Consider the following 21,167-nt stretch of genomic DNA (forward strand, 5'->3'; position numbering starts at 1 on the left):
CCTTCTCCTCCTTCTCCTCCTTCTCCTCCTTCTCTTCCTTCTCCTCCTTCTCCTCCTTCTCCTCCTTCTCCTCCTTCTCCTCCTTCTCCTCCTTCTCCTCCTTCTCCTCCTTCTCCTCCTTCTCCTCCTTCTCCTCCTTCTCCTCCTTCTCCTCCTTCTCCTCCTTCTCCTCCTTCTCCTCCTTCTCTTCCTTCTCCTCCCCCTTCTCCTCCCCTCCTCCCCTCCTCCCCTCCTCTCCTTTCCTCCCCTTTTTCAATCCTTAACCCTTGATTCCTAATCTCACCCCTCCATCCCCTCCATCCCCTCGAAACCAAATCAACCCAAACAAAAAACAAAAGCTCAATATACCCAAATATTAAACTCAACCCGAAATCACACAACCAAAAAGTAATAATCACATAGAACTCAATATTTCAAAATTCATAATATTTATTTATTTCTTTCATCTCCTCATCTCCTCATATTCTCTATCTTCTTCTTGTTCATCTATACCATCTCATCTAATTTCTAACATCAAATAATAGACGCCTCGATAAACATCGATCCATTAATCCCATTCATCATCAACATACCAAATCATACCATCCTATCCTCATATCATAACCACCAATTCCAATACCCATGCTAATTTCATCGTAACATATACACAAATAATCCTCCAAAAAGCATTTCTTTTCAACGCCAATCCGCCTTTATCCCACTTAAGCTCCAATCAGCTCATACTCCGAAAATACCTATACCCATAGCCATCTATATGATTAAGACTTGTAATATAATAAAGATATATGTTCTTTCAAGCCCACTTTCCTAATAACGCCATTAAACCTGCTCCTGCAACCATGCATCCGAAAGCAAATAGCATCATTTTCATTGAACTTTTACGCATTTCTTGATTGAACATGAATTCATGTGCCATCAATTCCACCAATCCTGTATAGATGAGAATTCCAGCACTGATGGAATCGAATACACCATTGATAACCATAGTCTTTTGACTACCTGGGGCAAATGTTGTACGAACACCTAAGCCAATAGCAATTGCAATAGGTGTTGTGAAACCATAAGCTGCTCCCAGAGCCCATGGCATCCATCCCTTCTTCTTAGGCCAATGAGCCGTGGCAAGTCGAGCTCCAAGACCAAGACCTTCAAATGTTTGATGGAAAACAAGGACAATGTAAAGGACGTTAAAATCATCACCTGTGACGGCAAGTGTGAGACCGATAAAAATAGAATGAAATATGACACCAAATTCAAGAATGAATAGTGCGGTCATTTGAGCAGCAAAATGATCACCATCTTCATGGTGTTCTCGTTGATGTCCGAGGTGATCCTCACCTCCAGGAGGGTATGATAAATCATCAGGCCGACCTGGAATACTTGATCTACCTCTAGATGGTCCTTCTCCAGATGTCGGTATCCGGGTAATTGAGCTCTCGTGATCATGTTGTTCTAGTACGGCGTTGGAAGCTTGAGGGCTATCGCCAGTTTCTCTGTAACTGTTACCATCTGAGGGCGAAGATGTTTTTAATGCGTCAACTTTCTCATCTCGGGTAGTTCGTCTAATAAGATCCCTTGCAGGATCGGCTGCTTCCAGATCATGATCATCTTGTCCAAACACATCAAATCGTGACGCCATGAGCTCAATAAAGAACATGCTAAAAATAGTCATAAGGCAAATTCCTTCAGCCCAATCATAATCTGTGATTGTGCCTTCTAAACACGGGGAAGTCAAATTGGCCGAAGCGGGGGCAAGTAACTATAGTCTGATTAGCACAAATGTGTATGAAATTTCGGAAGCTAATTCTGGATGTTATGAGAGCAAGAGAGGAAAGATTAATACTTACATGTATGAAAGCGGTAGCTATAATAACACCCGATCCGAAATACTTAGTGATAAAGAATGCCAAAGGTGGAACACTCATCCTTTTCGTTCTCGCAGCAGCGATTGGTAGAAGAGCACCTACAAATCAAGTTAGTTAAAGGTATTCTCGCGAAATGGGAGTTTATATATTGAATTAAGGAGAAACATACCCATCATGGAACCAAACCCAATCACGAATATGGAAGATATTCGTATACCCATTCGTCCATCATATTCATTTCCACTCCCACACGTAACTTCAACAGTATATTCCGACATTATCGCCAACTGCAACTCCTTCTGCCACTCGCAGATATCCTATCTTCCTGAATGCTCGTCCAACTTAGATCTGCCGTCTTCTATGTATTCTCGTCGGATATCTTTAGGGGATTGCCGTATTCCCTGCTAAGCTTGGACGTTGAAAGTATGTTTGATTGTTTGAAAAGCTTCCACCGTATTGATGAATGTCGTCAAATGGAGATTTACCGAGGGTAATGATTGCGTAGACGAAGTTAGTTGCAATGGTGTAGCGGGAAATCCAAAGGTTGTATGGTCGTGGGAATCTCCGTCGCTAGTTGAAAAAGTTGGATTAGCAAATTATACATTTATATGGGGTACTTGACGAGTTTTTAAAGAGAGAGATAGGATTGGTAATGAAAAGAAGCAAGTATACCTGGGCAAGTACCTTGTGAGGTAGCTGAATGAAATGTTTGTGAAAACTGGAACCGTTCCAACTTCCAACGAACAATCACCACTTGATTCAATTTTATATGACAGCTGAAATATTATTCAACGGGAGGAAGAAAAGTAATATAGATATGGAGATATATATAGAGATGTATATGGAGATATAAATAGAGATATATATAGAGATATACGTTAATGGGTAGGTACTAGGTATGTACAATCATATATTTATTTACATGCGAATCTGAGGGGTATCAAAGTATAAAAATATGAAAGTATAAAGCATGAAAAGGATACAAGTGAAGAAAGAAATAGGAAAGGAAAGGAGAGAAGAGAGAAGATCATTCATTATCTAGTCTTCACTGAAAAGAGGAGGCACGGAGATATCTTTGGATTGTATCATACTATACCCAGAATCTCTACGAGGGTCTCAAAAGGAAAGTCTAAAAGAAAATGCTCGAGGAGAGAATGAGATTCAGTGAGATTCATGAAAATGAGAACCTTGATGGGTAGACACCAGATAGCCAAGCTGAGTAAACCATATATCTGACCGGGCTAACTCATAACGGGTAAGGCGGATTCCCATTTGTCCAAAACCAGCCTTGGAATTATCAATTCTAATCGTTGTGATTGGATCAGGCACATGATAAACGTCCGAGAAACGCTTCAGTCCCTTAAAAAGTTAAAAATCCTTTTCCAGCTTTTTTTCCCTTTTCCCTTTTCCTTTACTTAGTAATGCGGTCATTATGTCAGTACGAAGTACGTATCGTACAGTATGTCAGTAATGTCGTATGTCAATACATGAGCACTTTGTATGCTATGACCATTGTTCTTTTTTGTTAGATACTAGACTAGATACCAATGGTCGCATCAAAGTACAGTTGCCGGAAACATCAATTTCTAGGAAATTACTTCTCGGTCGCCTGCAGCGGCTACGCGCATATTACAGTATTTTCTTTTCATCTAAGAGTGACCGGCTCGGATCATTTTACATGTTGGACTTCGGGTACCAAAAGTACTTGGATGACATTGGACCGATACTCGACATGTCAAAATGCAGGTGATCCCGTCAAAAGAGAGACATTGATTCACAGATAAGATGAACTTTCTTCCAAATGACGTTACAACAAGGTAACACTAAATGTACAATAGTCTGGTGGTGCCGCGTGCACGAAGCGGTCCGTTGCATGTGCTTCGCATCATGTCGATTATCATCATATTATTAGCTTCCATCTACTAGGTAGGTAATATATGAAAATTGTAACCATTCGGAAGAATCTCCGACCTCGGGAGACAACAGGCGGAAAGGTTTATATCACGTGAATCACATCTGTGGATTGTTCGATTATTCTACGTCAGTCTCCATGTCTCCATTCAGGATGTGGAGTTTAACAGTTATTTCGTTCTCGTGTGGATCCTCTTATCTCATCATACGTCGGGGTTAAAATTTCCTGTCCTACAACCTTGCGTTTTCTTGGGTTGGATAGCCTGCTGAGTTTATAACAGCCAATGCTTTCATAGATTGATCATCTTATCAAACATTACCGTTCTGTTGCGTTCACAGCCATCCTGTTCACGTACCACTACCGGATTGCACTCCATAGCATCTAATTACGGTACATCCCTAAAGATGGTGCGAGGGACTTTCTGATTCCAATATTCGATTGAGATCGAGGAATGATTGCAAAGCTGGGGACACCATAAATCCGATGTCGCCAAGGTAGTTTTCCGAATGATATTCTCAACTCTCAGCCATCCATAGTATCAATACGACATGGCACACTGCTATTTTCCGGTGTCTTGGTCGAGACGTCGCTGTACGAGTCGAGTTCTTTTCGGATCTTGCTTGTGTTTCACAAGAATATCAACCTCGTCTGATCTTCCCGAGCTCGCCTAAAGGAAGCGGCACTGTATCAGCCCCTGTGGAACAAACTGTGTTGGTACTACCTAGGTACTCGAACAACTGAAATGTTCACGAAGAATATTGCAATTCTAGTCCCAAGGCCTTGAACGGCTGATCTCTCCTCTTCATATCAATTGAAGTCCCCAGAGTAAATAATAACTCCTTGACTCTACCCTCCCATACCAAGCCAACCTTTAGGTTCTGGTCAATTCTTGCTTTGAGAACTCCGGCGACCTCTTCAGGTTTCTTCTCCTTTTCCAAATCCACTTCGTCGAGTTTCCATGCAAGCTTTGCTTCCATACTCCTCACTCTGCGCTCCTCAACCGGTGCTTTCATCTTCCACAATTCGCATCCAAGGACCAAATCACTCTCGTAGCTATAGACATTGAAGTCTAGCCTTGAACATAGGGATAGGTTCTTGCCTGCTTTTACAGCATATGTCGAACTAATATTTCCCATCAATGGATTGAGCGTCAAAGTGGCTGTCAAAGGTATCCCCTTATGCGCCGGCAATGTGGCAAACCTTCCTCCAACGCTAACACCTCCTGATTTGTTCAAAGTTCCATAATAAAGCTCCGCTCCTGCGCTGAATCGTCCATAGAATTTATCATCGATCCTTGACATCTGTTTTGGCGGCTCCGTGGTTTCTTTCCTTGGATCCGGTCCAAAATTATACATCCCTCTCAATCCCAGTAATCCACCATCAGTCGAATACAATGTCTCAGTACTATATTTCCCTGTATCATACTGATGCAGAGCTAACATCGTTCCTCCATTTCTCAGCCTACTGTCACTAACAGCCGTAATCCTCACTTGCTGCGTCGGACTGATCCTTCTCAAATATAACGCTTCAAGCGTACTCTGCGGTAAATAAAGTCGTCCATAAAGTAATGTATCTCGTTGATCGACTCGTCTACCCCCGTGCCATTGCTCCCACATCCATGATTCATCAACCTTTCTAAGCTCCTGTATTTGTCGATATCCTCGTATTATCTGATATAAATCAATCTTCGCACTCTGCGAAGTGGTACGGAGAGGCAACGAGGAGTAAAGGTAGGAAAGAGAGCCATCCACAAGCCCGACACTACCTAGTGCATACGAAGTTGCGAAGTTGGGAGAGCTGAGTGACGAGAGATTAAATCGCAGACCGCCGGGAGTATCAAAATCCAGAAGTGCTTTGTTCCAAAGATGTTAGTAAGTTGAAGGGCAACAAGCTCTAAGAACAAGCTTTCAAGGTAGACAGACAAAAAGAAGCAGGTACCTTTAGCAGTAGCAGTCAACTGCGAATATGAATTCTCATAATTCCATTTCGTCGCATTGTAAAATGCAAACTGCACATAATCCATGAACTCCAACATCTCCGCACAAGCTTGACCCAGAAATCAACACATCAATCTCTGATATTTAAAGAAGCAGAGAAAGAAAACTTGCACCAATTCATAAATAAAGTAATAAATAGATCCAATCCAATCGAATCTCATCCATCCAATTGCAGCTCAAAACATAAAAATCCGGAACAACGTTAACCCCCCACTCCGATCCCTGCATAGACTCACCCCACTAAGCCTCGATAAGTCTAGTCTGAAATCTTATCAACTATCAATCGCAAGCTTGTGAAAAATAAAAAATTAGCTCCATCCATATCGAAAACCGCAATTCTCTATTAAATTTCATCACCTCTTCTCAGCTACACCACCCTTTGACTCCCAACCACAATCACCACAATCCATAATCAAAATGCCTAAATCCAAGCGCGCGCGCGTCGTTCATCTCACCAAAGTCGATAAAAAAGGAAAGGAGCTTTCGCTCAAACTCTTTGCCAATGTGCGCGAGTCACTCGATAGTTATCAGCATTGTTTTGTGTTTAGTGTGGATAATATGAGGAATACCTATTTGAAAGATGTCAGGAATGAATTGAGTGATTGTCGGTATGTATTGTGTTATTTGTCTGGTTCTTGTTTTGATCAATTTGGAGATTCGAGGGATGCTGTCGTTTTGGGGATGGAGATGATATGATGATGGCGGAGGAGTTGAGCCAAAGCGAAAGAAGAGAAAGCGAAGAAGGATGCATTGTTACGTAGACAAGAGAAGAGGGATTTTCGATTGAAAACTCGAGCATCAGGAATCAATTGGATTGGAAATTGCCAACCACCACATCTACCACATAAAAGATAATACTAACACCCATCCCCATCAGACTCTTCTTTGGAAAAACTAAAGTAATGGCCAAAGCCCTCGGCAGCGATGCCTCCACCGAATATCAACCCAACACCTCCCTCCTCTCTCCCCATCTAGTCGGCAACGTTGGACTTCTCTTCACCAACCGCGAACCCTCCTCTATCATCACTTTCTTCCAAGATCTCTCCAAAACAGATTTCGCTCGCGCCGGTACAGAAGCTAGCAGAAACTTCACCATTCCCGCAGGAATAGTCTACAGTATGGGAGGAGAGATTGCCGCCGAGAACGATGTCCCCATGGCGCATAGTTTGGAACCAGAATTGAGAAGACTGAATGTACCGACTACCTTGACTAAAGGAAAAATCACTTTGGAGAATCCTTACTGTGTCTGTAATGAAGGTGATGTGTTGGATAGTAGGCAAACCAGATTATTGAAGTTGTTTGGTGTGGCTACTGCAGATTTCAGTGTTCAATTACTTGCGTAAGTCTTCATTCATTTCCTCCTCACTCAATTTTTTTCTAATTTCGAAACAGATACTGGAGTGCATCCAATCAAGAAGTAACGGAAATAGAGGCTACAGAAATGAGCGATTAAAAATATTAAAGGAAGCAAAAAAGGCATTTCGGATCGTCATTTCTGTTCTAAACTATCATACAGTCAAAAGAAGACTAGACTATGAGGCGTTTACCGGCGCCACGTTTTTGTTATGGAATATATGTGTACTTCAAAAATTTAAACAGCAATTGCCTGAGTGCTATGCCTGAGCTATCCATCTTACCCCTTTGAACTTCATTTTTCCTCCTTTGATCGTACAAACAGTATTCCCAGCTAAATGACAAATTTGCAAAAGCGCTATAACGAGGATGGTCAGGTAATACCTTTTTCTTACCTCTGATCGTACCTCCCATGATCAAAGTAAGCCCCAAATGCGTAAAAGAAAAACCAACCACATCATACCAAACCATTCAAGATAAACGTCGGATTGCTGAGTCGAAAATGTTGTAAAGCACTGGATAGCATGTATAGTTATCATGCGGGAAAATGTTGGTCGTAACTGGAAACTGCTTTTTGTCCGTACTATGAAAACGCCGTCGAAAAGCATGCAAGTAGATTAGGCGACAACACTACCTTGGGTGAAAATTTGAGATCGAGAACCGCTTACCCCTGTTGAGGAAGGGAGGAAAGATGGAAGATTCGAAGAAAACCCACCACAAGACTGTTGAACCCACCAGCCAGTCTCATTGTATCTAATACCTTCGCAATTTACGAGGATCCTCCTCATAACCATTACTTTCATAAGGTCTCTTTCGTGAGTCGTCTTCGCGTGGTCGTCCGCCATATCCTCCATCTCTAGGGCCATCTCTGGGTCCATCCCTATCACGGTATCCACTACCATCTCGGGGTCTTACCGGCTCCATATTACTGCCACTACCTCCACGAGGAGGACCTCCATCGCGATCACCATAGCCACGGTTGCTGTTGCCACGGTATCCGCCGGATCTGTCATCATATGAGCGGCCTCCACGAGATTCATACCCACCACTTGATCCTCCAGGACCATTTCGATCTGGTGATCCTGCACCAAAACCTCCACCCCCTCTTCCACCATAACCACCACCCCCGTTGAAGCCTCCACGACCGCCACCTCCTGGGCCAGCTGGTGCGTTAGGAGGAGCATAGCCATTGGATCCTCCACCTCCATACCCACCACGATCACCTCTATCACCGAATCCTCCACGGCCTTGAAAGCCAATTCCTCCTCGTCCACCACCACCTCCTCCTCCAAATCCTCCTCGATCGAAACCTCCTCTAAATCCACCACGACCTCTGCCTCCATCAAATCCACCTCGGAAGCCACCTCGGAAACCGCCAGGGCCTCCAGGAGAACCGTTGAATCCACCTGGACCCATTGGTCGTGAAGAAGCGGACTTTGTATATCCACGACCTCCAAGGCCACCTCCAAGACGACGTGGTAACCAACCTTTTACGGTTCGACCTCTTTCGACATCTACCTTGATTCGACGATCTTTAATTCTGATACCGTCACAGTTTTCTAAACCAGCTATTCACGAAGCGCGAGCAAGGCGCGTTTGTCAGTCATTTACCCATATTCATATACCTTGATCTGGGTAACAGGAAGAAAGGAAAAGCGAAGACAAGAAGTGGGATAACCAAATCTTTATGCCAATTGTGCATTTGAACAATTTGTTTATGGGGAATATGGGGTTATGTTCGGCTTTACCTCTCATGTCCTTCTCTCGTTCGAAAACTACAAATGCGTAACCGCGATGCTTTTTGACCTTCTTTCCCGGCTTTTCATGTTGATGAGTATCAACAACTATGCGAATCTGTAAAACACAAAAGTTAATATAATGTACTCAGCAGAATAATTAGTAAAAGCTTACTCTCTCGATGGGTCCAAATCGACCAAACTCGCGCTCCAAGTCCTTTTCAGTGGCATCGTAGTCTAATCGACTGACAATAAGTGTTTTAAAAGCATCTCCTCGAATATTTGGATCCTCAGATGGTTTGACTACACAGGCAAAAACATTAGCAATGGTTCGAGAAATTCAAGAAGAATAAGAGGGTGATGAAATAGTGATATAGGACATAAAGGGTGGCCCTCACATAATTTTGGGGCTTCCTGAATAATCTTCTCGTGTGCGGCCTTCTTCTCCAGCTTAACACGGTCTTTTCTCTGAAGCCAGCTCTCGGTGGGCACGTAAACATCATTCTCCTTGTACTCCTGAAGAGCTGGGAGAAAGGCAGCAAGGCCAGTGATATTGGCGGTTTTGCGATCCTCTGGGGCAAAGTCTGAAGGCGGAACCCATCGCAAAGGGGGTCGAGGCGCGAAAAGCGCAAGGAGGTTTGGTGGGAGTTTATCGGTCATTGTGGGCTATTTACAATTCCCAAAGTCTTCGCAATGATGAATTTACAGTCTTTAAGACAACTGCAAAACAATTCTGCTGAACTGTATGATGAAGATAATTGTGAGGAACTGTGTCGCGTCGTTGTAGCCAGGACGCCTAATGGTAACCTGAGATTTGAGCTCCTAAGCTTAAAATACCATAGTCACGTGACTAAGAATTTATTTCACTTGAACCTCAATATGTCAAATGCTGTCTGAATTTCGAATTTATGTTTTGACGTCAGCACAACAGTCAAAATGAGGATTACAGGATTAAGGAAAACAACCATTGGCCAGGTATGCATATGATCAGTTCTTGCGGGCGATTGTAGATTGCTAACGTCTCATCCAGAATGGTGTCGGCGCCTTCATTCTCCAATGCACAAAAATGGATTTTCATTACTGTGATTGGGCTGGCAGTTCCAAGGGAATGAAGTAAGTAGTATTCTCGAACCTCGAAGTTGCTCCAATACTCATACTGCCACAGTACCTTCATCAAAAATTCCTTACCGGGCTTCGCAAAAGCCAATCCTCAAATCGAAATTACTGTCTCCCCTCGACCCGCCAAACACCCAGTCATTATTGGTCATTATATCAATGGTCGCGAGAAGGCCATTTGCGTCAGAAATCTAGAAATGGGACAAATATTAAAGAAGGCAGAGCTGCTCAGAGATGCGAGTGGAGAAAAGCTAAGGAGAGTCAAGAAGCCCGTGAAGAGTATCAACGAGAGTGTTAGAGGTATTTGGAGTCCTTATCATGGTGGTGGAATTAAGGTTTGAGGGGGGGAATATAAAGAAGATTGTTGTATTATACATAACAGCATTACTGGCGTTAAGGATAGGAAATTATGGGTTCCGATAGTCCTATGTCGAAGATCTCGACTGTATGAATGTTATGGTTATGGTTATGAGTTGAGTAACTTGTTGAAGCTATACTTTTCTGCACATTATCGACATTTTTGTCGATGCTACCATTTGATCTACCTCGCCGTCTTTCCATTCAGTCATTTCGTGGGCTTCATTGTTACAATGTTTGGCAGTGAGTGTAAGTCCGGTTATGCCAGGAACTAGTGCCCCTAGAAATATACAAGACATTTATCATAAAAATGGACATCAAACCATTGAAGATTGGATCACCAGCATTTGATCTGAGTGAAAAACATGGGTGCTGCCCAAGAAATAAAGAGTGCAGTGCATGTAGGTAAGCCTGCTATAATAGACCTCGTCAAGCTACCTGCCAGATTCCATATCAAATATTCCGAAACCTTGTATAAATTCAAATCTTACTGTCACCTTTCACAGATCTATTGATGCATTAGAATTCTCACATATAACAAGCATGAGACTAGCAGCGGCTTCAAGGTAGTGGATATTTCCTGAAAACATATCATACTGCCAGGTCTTTTTTTTTATTGCCTGGTAGGGTTAAATACCCAATTTACAGTCGTAATTCATGAAATCCTAAAACCACTTACAAGTGGCTGTTGATAATATCAACGAAAGCTGGCTTCAACGAAGCACCTCCAACCAAGAAACCATCAATATCCTCTTGCTTGCTCAAATCTTTGCAGTTCTTCTCGCTAACACTTCCACCGTAGATGATTCTGGTCTCCTCTGCAGCCTTCTCGCTGACCTCCTTCTTCAACCAAGAACGAATAGCGGCGTGTACCTCTTGTGCTTGTTCGGTGGAAGCAACCTTTCCGGTACCAATAGCCCAGATTGGCTCATATGCAATGACGATCTTTGACCAGTCTTGAACCTTATCCTTAACAGCCTTCAATTGTGCAGTAACAACCTCGATTGTCTTGTTAGACTCTCTTTGCTCAAGGGTCTCTCCGCAGCAGAAAATAACACCGACTCCTCCATCAAGAGCAGCCTTGGTCTTGCATGCTACAAATGAATCATCTTCTTGGAGAATGACACGACGCTCAGAGTGTCCGAGAAGTGTCCAGGTAATGTTGCTGTCCTTGAGTTGCTCAACGGAAATTTCACCAGTGAAAGCTCCGTTTGGCTTATCGAAAACGTTTTGTGCTGCAACCTCAAGTCCAGGTCTCAAGTGCTCGCGGGTAAGGAGAAGGTAAAGAGCAGGTGGAGCAATGACAACCTCTAAATAAATAACGTGTTAGCAGAATTCCAAAATGAAATGTAGGAGCTTGATAGAGGGGTATGCAGGGTCAACAAATTCCCCTCCATCCTCAACAAACGGATGAACATAAGCCAAGGCAGATACATACCGGTATTTGGGTCCAACTTAGCATCGTTCAAGTTTCCAACAATCTTCTTAATGGAATCAACAGATCCATTCCTGATGAGAGCAAAAAATTAGCTGAAATCCTTTTGCTTGGTGGGGGGGAGAAAGTAAACAAAAGCTCTCACATCTTGAAGTTACCTCCGACGAAGAATTGACGAGGCATGATTGCTAGTTTTCTGGTAATACGAAAAATGGTTTAGAAGGGTTTGGGTATAAGTTGATTTTGGATGAAATTCAAAATGTCTTTTTGATATGATGGTTTTAATTGTAGAAGTTTTGTATGAATTGATATCAAACTTCTCTTGAATCGGTAGGACTCGGAGTGGGGTGAGCTCTCGGCGGGACCTGACTCTCTACAGAAATCTAAAACCCCGCCAGAAATCGTCATTGGACCCAAAAAATGTACGGAAACTTGCATGTATTATGTGTACCAGGCTCAATTTTCTCCCGTCGGTAGCCTCTACATCAAATCGAAAATGGTATTGAGACATTATTGTTGGATCAATGAAACAAATCAGCCATTCATCTTCTGCCATCTGTATCATTATGCCGCCATGGTTTCAAATACCTCTACGAAGTACATCAATCTACCGGTTCCAAAGCATCATGGAAACATTGACGACATCGGACCTCCTCTCGTCCACCAGGTCTTGAACATACAATTGCTATCAAGGTTGTTTGCTTCAAGTTCAATTGCAAGCTTGATAAAATGATCAAGCCTCAATGAAACAACGTTGCTTCAATAATTGGTCACCATGATATGATGGCCGAGATTGGCTTGATTCATCTCACCGAGACTGCCAATGAATTGACCTCTCGTGATGTTACAATGGACCGAAATGCATTGACTCGGGACCACTGATTGTACAGAATATTGGGCATCAATGTGCTCAACTCATCTCTCGGCATGGAACAATCAATCCAAAAATGCCATTCATATAAGAACTCAACTTCCTGCATGATTCCAAGGCTCACAATTAGCTCGCAGTCGGCTCACAATTAACGCATTTCACTTATACTTCATGTTGACAGAACGAGAAGATTCCAAAAATTAGGGAGTTCATTAAAATAACTTTTGATGCCACGTGTGTCTAGTACATAAGAGATGCACTTTATTATCATCGGTCGTCAAATCGTCCATTGTCCTTCTAGGCCAAAGACATCAAGTCCTGCTGCGCCGTTGGTCTTTCATTTACAATAAACCAACACCAATTTCCCAAGAGCAAATGATACACAGCAATTATCACTAACTCATCCATCACATCAATCTTCAAGACTGAAAACATCAATATAATAAAACAAGATCTCAAACTTTAAAGAAAGCAAGGTAAGGTTATCCAAAAGCATACAGCTGAAACAACAGGTCTCTCAACTATGCATGCGCACTATCACTGCTATAGCTGGAACTATACCGATGTCGTGGTGGACTTCTTGGGGTGAAGGGATGATGGCGAAATTGAGGGATTTGAGGGCGAAGACCTGTGAATGGAATTCTGGTTGTGGTTGAATCTCGATCAATGTAGCTCTCAGCGTCAGAAAAACGACGTCTATAAGCGGCCTCTCGCGGAACTGGTCTCACATTCCGGATAATAAGAGGTGGAGAATCATCCTCATATAGGTCATCAAGGTGTCTTTCATTGTATAGATCATCTCGATATCGAGGTGCGGGTCTTGAATATTGATGTTCTCTATATCGAGGAGCTTCTATCATTGGGAGTTCTGCATGTCGACGCGCAGGATATCTCGGCGCTATGGTATCATATTCAAGTTCGCGACGGCCGGCAGGTACCACAGCTCTCGATGGCTCATCAATAATGATTGGTCGATGCGACTGAGAAAGGTAATACTGAGCAGCAGCCCTTTCTTCTTCTCTACCCTGTTGAAATGCTTGTGCAATGGCATCGGGAGCGGAAAGTGGGACAGCTTCTCCGGTATAAGGAGATTCTGGATGACTGCCCCTTCGAAATTCTTGAAATATTGGCTCAGGTGACTCGCTTCTGTGGGCATAATATTTCTTATGGTGCTCCCGTGGACGACGTTTACTTTGGCTACGACCTCGTCTACCGCGTGAACTATACTTCTTTGAGCGCCCATCAGAATGAGAACTAATGCTAGTAACCAAAGAGCTACTGATGGTCGAAGCTCCAGTTGAGAACGTGTCGCTATCAGATTCGGATTCTGAATTCGATTCTGACTGATATCGCGTCGGTCTTTGTCTGCTTTTGCTTCTTGATCGACCACGGCTTCCACCCTTTTGGCCAGACGTATGTAGAATTCCTATAGGGGCTTGAGGTTGCCCATTCGGATTGGGCGGGGCGTTTTGTGGTCTGAGCTGAGGTTGACATTGAGGTTGAGATTGGCCTTGGGGTTGGGGTTGGGGTTGAAATTGAGGATGAGGATGAGGATGAGGTTGAGGATGAGGTTGATTTTGGGGTTGGGGTTGGGGTTGAGGTTGAGGTTGCGGTTGCATTGGAGGTCTAGTCAAGTGTGCTAATTTTTCTTGTTTTTGCCTGTCGATGATTGCGAAAAGCGCCGTGGCATTAACTTCATCTCTGGGCGAGCGTTTTACTATGACGGTGATCAAAACAGTTTCTCTCACTTTGCTGGAAGACCTCTCTCTTCTATCAAGCTGAACAAGGGACCAATCAAAGTGTTGATCCGATTCCTCAGTTTTCAACCGATCCAGAAGTTTGTTTACTTGGCCCTGCTGATTCGGATATAAAGCTCCTTTTTTATCTGTTATTGTTTGTGAGGAGTCCTTCAATTTCTTCAACTGTGCAACAATATCCTCTTGTGATAAAGCCTCTTCAGTTACCACAGCTTTTGCCCAGGTGGATTTCTCTTTTCCCGTCGGTACAACTTTTCTAATTGAAAAGACCGTGTATGTCGTCAACAACTTTCTGTACGCTGCATCGTCAAGTGGTCGTTTCTCCGAGGCGTTCAAATCCACTACGTGGGAAGATTCATATCGTGGTCGCATAGGCATTTGCATAGGCATTTGCGGCAGAGGCTGACCACGCCCGCCAGGTGGTGGACCACCCTGTCCTGGATGACCTTGATGAGCTGGATGACCTGGGGGAGGTCCCTGAAAGTTTGGATGAGGTCCTTGAAAATTAGGTTGCGGTCCTGGTCTACCTCCTCCTTGTGGATGAGGATGGGGTCCCGGAGCACCACGTCCCATTGCTCCTAGCTTTTGTGTTAACTATGACATTGCTTGACAAAATAAATGTATTGAAGAAGCTTACCAAGAGGTGGAGGCGGAGGGACACCGGGGTGTGGATGGCTCATTTCGACGACGCTGCAGTACTTGTCTTGTCGAAAATCGACGTGAGTCTTAGGATAAGGCTTTCTTAAAAGTATAGAATTATATCAAGAGTCGATGAATTAAGATTACGAGCTTTGAAAGGGAAAGCGGGCAACAGCGTGGCTATAACTAGAAGTTAAAGCTCGAGGTTTAAGCCTCAATTGCTTTGGGACACCGGAAAGCTAGGTATGTTGATAGCCAAGTGTGGCTTTATGAAGATCTTGAATTAAAAAAGAAGGTGCGAAGATTTACCTTATGTTTTCTCTAGGTTTAATTTTGGAATGGAGGGGTGGAATCAATAGGTAAGGTAGTGTTACACTAATGAACAGTCACCGAGTAGGAGTGCCACAAGACAGCGAAACAGTGCAAAGAATTCCTCATTCGATGACCACTTCGGGTTACTGGATGGATTGTATTATCAACAAGGTGTTTACCATATCTAACGCCCGGTTTAACTCTGTCATGCGATCAGGCTTTAGCTTACGAGCCTTTTCAAGGTCTATGCAGAAGGCTATGCTCGCCCTGTGTCTAGGGCTCTACAATCTATCGGGGCGAAATTGGTAGGCAGATTTCAAAGAATCTCAAACTTATCCCAAGGTAACACGGATCTATCAGTACGGCGCATCATGGAGTGTTACACCCGCAGATACACTCCATGCTTTACGCACGCTCATACACAAATCATACTCTCTTCAATGATTAGATTAGATATTCAAAATATTTCGTGCCATTTCCTATTCCTAACAAAATAAGATATCAGGATATCTACAACAGCAACAAATACACACCTAGTAAGTAACTGGAACTTTTTCCTATTCGAAATGTGGGGAACCAGTTTGACGAGGTTTTTTGCAAATCTAAACGAGGCAGGATGCGAACCATCTTGCGAACCTTTTGCCTTCAACTGTATGAACAAACCACAAGATACCACACGACAAATCGAGTCACTCGATGCTTATTTTCTGGTCGGGACCGCGGAGCTTCTCGGTGAAGGTACGGTCGAAGCGATAGGATAAGTTTATAAAACCTGCTTTGACTTGGCTACAGCAGAAGGGAAGTAAACTGGGCGTTGTTGAAAGGTCAATTGACGAATCATTACACTACTTACCGCGCAAACAGGCGATGTGTTGAAACTCATCCAGGGATACTCCATGATTTGAGCTTGAATTAAGCCATGCTTGAATAACAAAGGGTTGTTCTTGAGTCTCTGACCTCTTTTTGCAGATGCATATGCAGTCGCGTTTTGTATTGTCAAAGTCATGAAGTATGTAAAGGTATGTATGTTGTACAGGTAGCTTATATGCCACGATATCGCTGACCGCCTCAAAGTTTTAAGCATGATATTTAGCACAGCCTGCATGGCGCTCCGCCCCCATTTCGAAGGATCGTGGCGTTGTGAAGTATTCGTCAACAGTCATCCAGATGCAACGACGTGTTGTTCAGTGCAACACTGGATATGCACTATGAATCTCTAAAGGCTTTGACCGTTGAATACTCTGCAGGCAGACGCCATCAAAGCTGCGCTAAATCTCGGGTTCAAGTGCAAAAAGAAATGCGAATTTTCGTTTTCCCCTTGGATTATAAATGCACTTAATGCTGACAGCAGGGTGGTTTATGTGAAGCCATAATTACCCCGCATGTCTTCCTCAATGTTGAACCACTCACACCCCTCCCGAGATATCTCCTTGGCCAATCGATTCAACCACCATATGACCGGGTTCGATCCTGCTTGATTGATAGTGATTATAATGTTTTTCCAATTTACTCATCCCACCGCTTGCATACCGAGTTCTTAAATGCATAGCAAGCTCTGTGACTTTGTCTGTTCAAGCGTTGCACACATACATAGCACAGCGAGGAACAAGTCATCTCAAGTTGCACAAATGCATTGATCGACGTGAGAGAACCCAGATAAGATGACTTTAAAGGCATGTTCTTCAGGTCTCACGAGATAACGCATTGTTTATGTCAAATTCGAACACTTTTGAAAAGTGATGGATTTATGTATAGTCATTCAAATCATTCTTGATCTGCATTTACGAAATATCACATACATCTCGAGCACGCTGTTCCTTATTGGTATCAGACGAGTTAAATCTTCTAGCTGTTGATTGAGCCTCAAGGTTTCATCTCTATTTTCCATTTTTTTATTTTTCAAGGAGTCGGGCGCTGAATTTGGTAACACATTGTCCGTCCCTAAAGCTCTACTCACAGTGATGACGATGTCCAGTTGTACCTTTCCAATTGGAAGAGCCGATGTTACATGACCATAACTGGTAGCCAAATCATCTCCTCATGTTTCTGATTGTTTCACACCAAGCCACAATCTTCCAACCAAGTGGTTCAAATCATCAGCGCTTCCATCACTATCGCATGTTTCAACTACCGGTACCTAGGTATTTATCAGAAAACAATTAATAGTAGTATATTACATCTCTCTCCTCATCTTCATACTCTCCAATAATAATATAGCCCTTGTCCTCATAGAGAAGTTTCTCTCTACCATCTACCCCAAGGGAATACATTGATAACCTTAATGCGATTGGATAATCATATCATAGACTCATACTTGTAGTAACCGCATACATGTATATCGCCCCCCTGAATCCACAGTCTACAGTCCACAGTCCAAATAGTCGGTTCATACCTACATACATACAGTAAACTAGATACATTAACCTTCCCCGCGCTACATCGCAATCATATCCACAATCGAAATCAAAAGCTGAAGGAAGGAATACTAACGCATAGTCCATGCAATGACGGGTAGAAAGAACGATGCTTTTCCCATGTAGTAAGTGGAGATTTGTTGGGATGGCGTTTATGTTATGTTTTGTCTTGTATTGTATTGTATTGGTTTTTTTCTTTTTTCTTTTCTTATTTTCTTATTTTTGAATAAAAAAAATTAAAAAATTAAAAAAATTACACCGTCTCAGCAAGGTGAGCTGAAGTGAAGTGAGGTGAAGCTAGGAGAGTAGTCACACGGGATGGATCCCCCGATTTACATGCGTGAATCTTCCCGCGCTGAAGTGAATTTGAGATGGATGATATGATTTAGATGTGTGGTTGAGCGCGACAAGTTATCGAGGCGTTGTCTCGCTTCGAGTTTGGGAGATTGATATCTTATTGGTGGATGAGGGGAGAATGTGATTTCTGCTTGTGTTATACAGTATTGCTATAATGTATTGCGAGGCTGTGCGGCTGTGCGGCTTATACGAGTGGAGTGTTGATTTGTTAGAGTTGAGTACTTCTTGTATTCTATACTTTTCTTCATACTTTGCAGTATGGCATGGGAGATGTCAAAGTATGGCATCTCACAGGAGAGAAACTAGTGGATTCAAGGAGGTTTTGGTTGCATTCAGAAAGAAATAAAAGTCATTCTTGCTGTTTGTGGTAATTTAGGGAAGGAGAGTGGCTTGTTCTGTATTTATCATAGTCCAACTGTTTGAATCTCTCTCTCTCTCTCTCTCTCTCTCTCTCTCTCTCTCTCTCTCTTTACCCAACCTATTTAAATAAACCAACTTGACATCCCCACTTATTCGACAAAGTCAGTGTCAACCATTCCGTGAAGGGTTTTTGGTCTCTCGCTTCCATTCTCGAGAAGGTTTGCAAAAGACGGATCGTGGTATATGATGCTTCTATTCTCCTCGTCAGTTCTTCATCTCATCTGAAGATATGAAACAGAAAACGATCCCAAGCTCAAGCTACAGATTCGAGAAAATAACATACCCGTCAGTGCAAATTGCTGTCCAATACAGATACGTGGTCCTCCACTAAACGCGATATATTCCCAGCTTCACATCATAAGTTAGTGAGGTTTCGTATCAGTGAAAGTCGATATCAAGCTTCAATTACATACCCCGCTCTCAATTTCTCCCACCTCTCAGGTCGGAACTGGTCGGCATCTTCACCGTAGATATCCTTTCTTCGATGCAATCCGTAGGAACTGTATTGTACCAAAGTCCCCTTCTTAACCATGACTGGAGATGTTTCATCAAGTCCGCCACCTCGAGGAAGTAACGTGTCTCGTATTGCGACACGACTTGAAGTTGGGACGATGGGGTAGAGTCGCATTGCTTGGGTGTGTTAGTTCTCTTTCTGGAGATGGAGAGACAAGATAAATCAAGGGAACAAAAACTAACTCTCATTAATACACCATTTCAGATACTTCATATCCTTAATCTCCTCAAAAGTTGGAGCTCTCCCTTCTAGACCCAAAATCTCTTTTCTTAATTTCTCAAGGACTTTCTGTTCACGTGAAAGTATCATGAAGAGAAGGGTAAGTAAACTTGCAGTAGTATCACGTCCGGCGAGTAGAATGTTGAGTAACTCTGCTTGAATCTTGGAGGCACTGTAGCCGGATTTGGCGAGTTGCTCGAGAAAGATGTAGCGGTCTTGATCTGTGGATTCGGATTTTTGAGAAGGCGCAGAGATCTGAAGAGCGAGGGCTTTGTCTACGTAAGTGCGGACGTAGGAGTGGACACATTTTATAGAATCTTGGTATCTTTTGTTGGGGAAGAGAGTGGCTAGTTTACCCACTGATTATTGGTCAGTATCTTGTGTTCTTTTTGTGAAGCATGACGGGTAACAGGGGAGCGCTTAGAGATTTAGGTTTTGCTTACGACGAACTTGTTTGCCGGTTTGTTCGGCAAGCTGTAAAAGTTAGCACAATACTCTTGATAGATGCTAATAGAGCTCACAACTTACATAATCATAAGCTTCCGAGTATCTATGCCCAGGAGAATCAACCTTTGTTTCATCCAAGGTCTCTGTACTTTCCCCGAAAAGGAATTCCGTAGCTAAATCTCCAATATCAGTACATCACATCCCATCCTCTCATCATCCATTCCTCTCTCTACCCGAAAAATAAACTCACCCGAATCAATCGTCAACATAAAAAACAATTTTGACAAATCCACCGTGTTGCCATTCTCCGGGATCCTCTTGATCAATTTCTGAATATATCTCTCGAAAATATCCAAATCAGCAACCTGACTCCTCACAAAATTCGGCCGCAGCATCGCGCGAGAGTGTTCCCATTCCGTTCCATCCAAGGCGAAAATCCCCTTTCCAAAGATCGGCATCATAGCAGTTTTCCTCCGCAGTGGTAACTCGAAATCTTTAAATCCGGTAGCCAATACCGTTTTAATATTTTCCGCATCAATGGTATTGATGGCGTTCGTGCCGAGAAATACAAAGGAATAAGTGTATGCACCGAGTGTTTGAAAACGTTTCTGGCTCGTTTCGATAAATTTATTTTCTCGCGCCGCGAGAATATTGGAGACGAAGAGGTCGAATCCGTAGAAGGGATCTTTGTGGGGGTAGGAGGCGGGAGGGAGACAGTGGTTTTGTTTGGCGAACTTTCTTCGCTGGTTGGAGAGGAGGATTTTTTGGATGAGGGTGTAGAGGAGAAAGGCGGTGCTTAGGATGAGGAAGATGCTGGTTGTGAGGGATTTGCTGGGGGAAAAATGATCCATGATGGATGGATGATTGGTGTTCATATTGGTAGATTGTTTGGATGGTTGATGGACGATGTGTTACTTGAAGACTGATGCAGGAAAAGTGCAAGAGCGACCCGGACACGAACGCTAATTTCCCCGGAATAGATCTGCAAAAGGATTGCACAGTCGCCTTTAATCAATCATAGATAGACAAGACACAAACTTCTTGGCACTCAGATAGATGAAAACTATCTCATTCCAAACCACCTCACAAAGACGCTCAAGGAGAGAAACGTTTCAAGTATGTAGAAGAAGCAAAAGCACTACGTTAGCTCCAGCATTGTGTTGATGTGGGCGGTTCTTATACTTAGAAAACATTTTAGACTGACTAAGTCTTGTAAAGTGCTACCTGCCCCTCACAATTCACTCCACTATATACCGATCGGTCCTCAGTACAGTAATAGTCCTTGTGGAAGCCGGACCAATGAACCCACATATTTATCAATCAAACCAATTCAATCGAATTAGATGCATGCCCGATATCTCTTGTATCCAGTAGATTCTTTTATCTATTGGTGGTGCGAGGAGTACAAGCATTATTGAAGAAAAGAAATGCCGATCGCTGAAGTTAATA

The 21,167-nt window shown here is 43.0% G+C and overlaps 10 protein-coding genes across 10 annotated transcripts; 3 read left to right on the top strand and 7 right to left on the bottom strand.

The window, feature by feature from the left end:
• On the bottom strand, nucleotides 1-623 carry EAE98_011054 (uncharacterized protein; the record flags this gene model as incomplete). The annotated part of the gene is made up of 2 exons (XM_038958676.1): nucleotides 1-247; nucleotides 573-623. Coding segments are annotated over 2 exons (298 nt in total), but the record flags the coding sequence as incomplete, so codon positions are not given.
• A 170-nt stretch (nucleotides 624-793) lies between these two features.
• On the bottom strand, nucleotides 794-2,140 carry EAE98_011055 (uncharacterized protein; the record flags this gene model as incomplete). The annotated part of the gene is made up of 3 exons (XM_038958677.1): nucleotides 794-1,756; nucleotides 1,845-1,960; nucleotides 2,032-2,140. 3 exons carry the CDS (start codon nucleotides 2,138-2,140, stop codon nucleotides 794-796), a joined length of 1,188 nt encoding a protein of 395 aa, XP_038804868.1.
• A 2,380-nt stretch (nucleotides 2,141-4,520) lies between these two features.
• On the bottom strand, nucleotides 4,521-5,809 carry EAE98_011056 (uncharacterized protein; the record flags this gene model as incomplete). The annotated part of the gene is made up of 2 exons (XM_038958678.1): nucleotides 4,521-5,626; nucleotides 5,713-5,809. The coding sequence occupies 2 exons, from the start codon at nucleotides 5,807-5,809 to the stop codon at nucleotides 4,521-4,523; spliced, it is 1,203 nt and encodes a 400-aa protein (XP_038804869.1).
• A 379-nt stretch (nucleotides 5,810-6,188) lies between these two features.
• EAE98_011057 (uncharacterized protein) lies at nucleotides 6,189-7,224 on the top strand (the record flags this gene model as incomplete). Its single annotated transcript, XM_038958679.1, has 3 exons — nucleotides 6,189-6,379; nucleotides 6,649-7,110; nucleotides 7,164-7,224. The coding sequence occupies 3 exons, from the start codon at nucleotides 6,189-6,191 to the stop codon at nucleotides 7,222-7,224; spliced, it is 714 nt and encodes a 237-aa protein (XP_038804870.1).
• Nucleotides 7,225-7,877: 653 nt separating this feature from the next.
• Nucleotides 7,878-9,520, bottom strand: EAE98_011058 (uncharacterized protein; the record flags this gene model as incomplete). Its single annotated transcript, XM_038958680.1, has 4 exons — nucleotides 7,878-8,692; nucleotides 8,873-8,978; nucleotides 9,036-9,163; nucleotides 9,259-9,520. The coding sequence occupies 4 exons, from the start codon at nucleotides 9,518-9,520 to the stop codon at nucleotides 7,878-7,880; spliced, it is 1,311 nt and encodes a 436-aa protein (XP_038804871.1).
• Nucleotides 9,521-9,796: 276 nt separating this feature from the next.
• Nucleotides 9,797-10,317, top strand: EAE98_011059 (uncharacterized protein; the record flags this gene model as incomplete). The annotated part of the gene is made up of 3 exons (XM_038958681.1): nucleotides 9,797-9,835; nucleotides 9,891-9,973; nucleotides 10,026-10,317. 3 exons carry the CDS (start codon nucleotides 9,797-9,799, stop codon nucleotides 10,315-10,317), a joined length of 414 nt encoding a protein of 137 aa, XP_038804872.1.
• Nucleotides 10,318-10,813: 496 nt separating this feature from the next.
• On the bottom strand, nucleotides 10,814-11,951 carry EAE98_011060 (uncharacterized protein; the record flags this gene model as incomplete). The annotated part of the gene is made up of 4 exons (XM_038958682.1): nucleotides 10,814-10,841; nucleotides 11,013-11,643; nucleotides 11,772-11,842; nucleotides 11,914-11,951. 4 exons carry the CDS (start codon nucleotides 11,949-11,951, stop codon nucleotides 10,814-10,816), a joined length of 768 nt encoding a protein of 255 aa, XP_038804873.1.
• Nucleotides 11,952-12,757: 806 nt separating this feature from the next.
• On the bottom strand, nucleotides 12,758-15,297 carry EAE98_011061 (uncharacterized protein). Its single transcript, XM_038958683.1, has 2 exons — nucleotides 15,034-15,297; nucleotides 12,758-14,974 (listed from the first exon to the last, which is right to left on the bottom strand). The coding sequence occupies exons 1-2, from the start codon at nucleotides 15,074-15,076 to the stop codon at nucleotides 13,161-13,163; spliced, it is 1,857 nt and encodes a 618-aa protein (XP_038804874.1). The 5' UTR covers nucleotides 15,077-15,297; the 3' UTR covers nucleotides 12,758-13,160.
• A 616-nt stretch (nucleotides 15,298-15,913) lies between these two features.
• EAE98_011062 (uncharacterized protein) lies at nucleotides 15,914-16,108 on the top strand (the record flags this gene model as incomplete). Its single annotated transcript, XM_038958684.1, has 1 exon — nucleotides 15,914-16,108. One exon carries the CDS (start codon nucleotides 15,914-15,916, stop codon nucleotides 16,106-16,108), a length of 195 nt encoding a protein of 64 aa, XP_038804875.1.
• A 2,488-nt stretch (nucleotides 16,109-18,596) lies between these two features.
• Nucleotides 18,597-20,569, bottom strand: EAE98_011063 (uncharacterized protein; the record flags this gene model as incomplete). The annotated part of the gene is made up of 7 exons (XM_038958685.1): nucleotides 18,597-18,730; nucleotides 18,822-18,886; nucleotides 18,952-19,168; nucleotides 19,235-19,630; nucleotides 19,715-19,745; nucleotides 19,800-19,891; nucleotides 19,969-20,569. 7 exons carry the CDS (start codon nucleotides 20,567-20,569, stop codon nucleotides 18,597-18,599), a joined length of 1,536 nt encoding a protein of 511 aa, XP_038804876.1.
• Between the last annotated feature and the right edge of the window lie 598 nt (nucleotides 20,570-21,167).

Source organism: Botrytis deweyae, assembly GCF_014898535.1.
Source record: "Botrytis deweyae strain B1 chromosome Unknown BDEW_044, whole genome shotgun sequence".
In the NCBI taxonomy this organism is placed as follows: Eukaryota; Fungi; Ascomycota; class Leotiomycetes; order Helotiales; family Sclerotiniaceae; genus Botrytis; species Botrytis deweyae.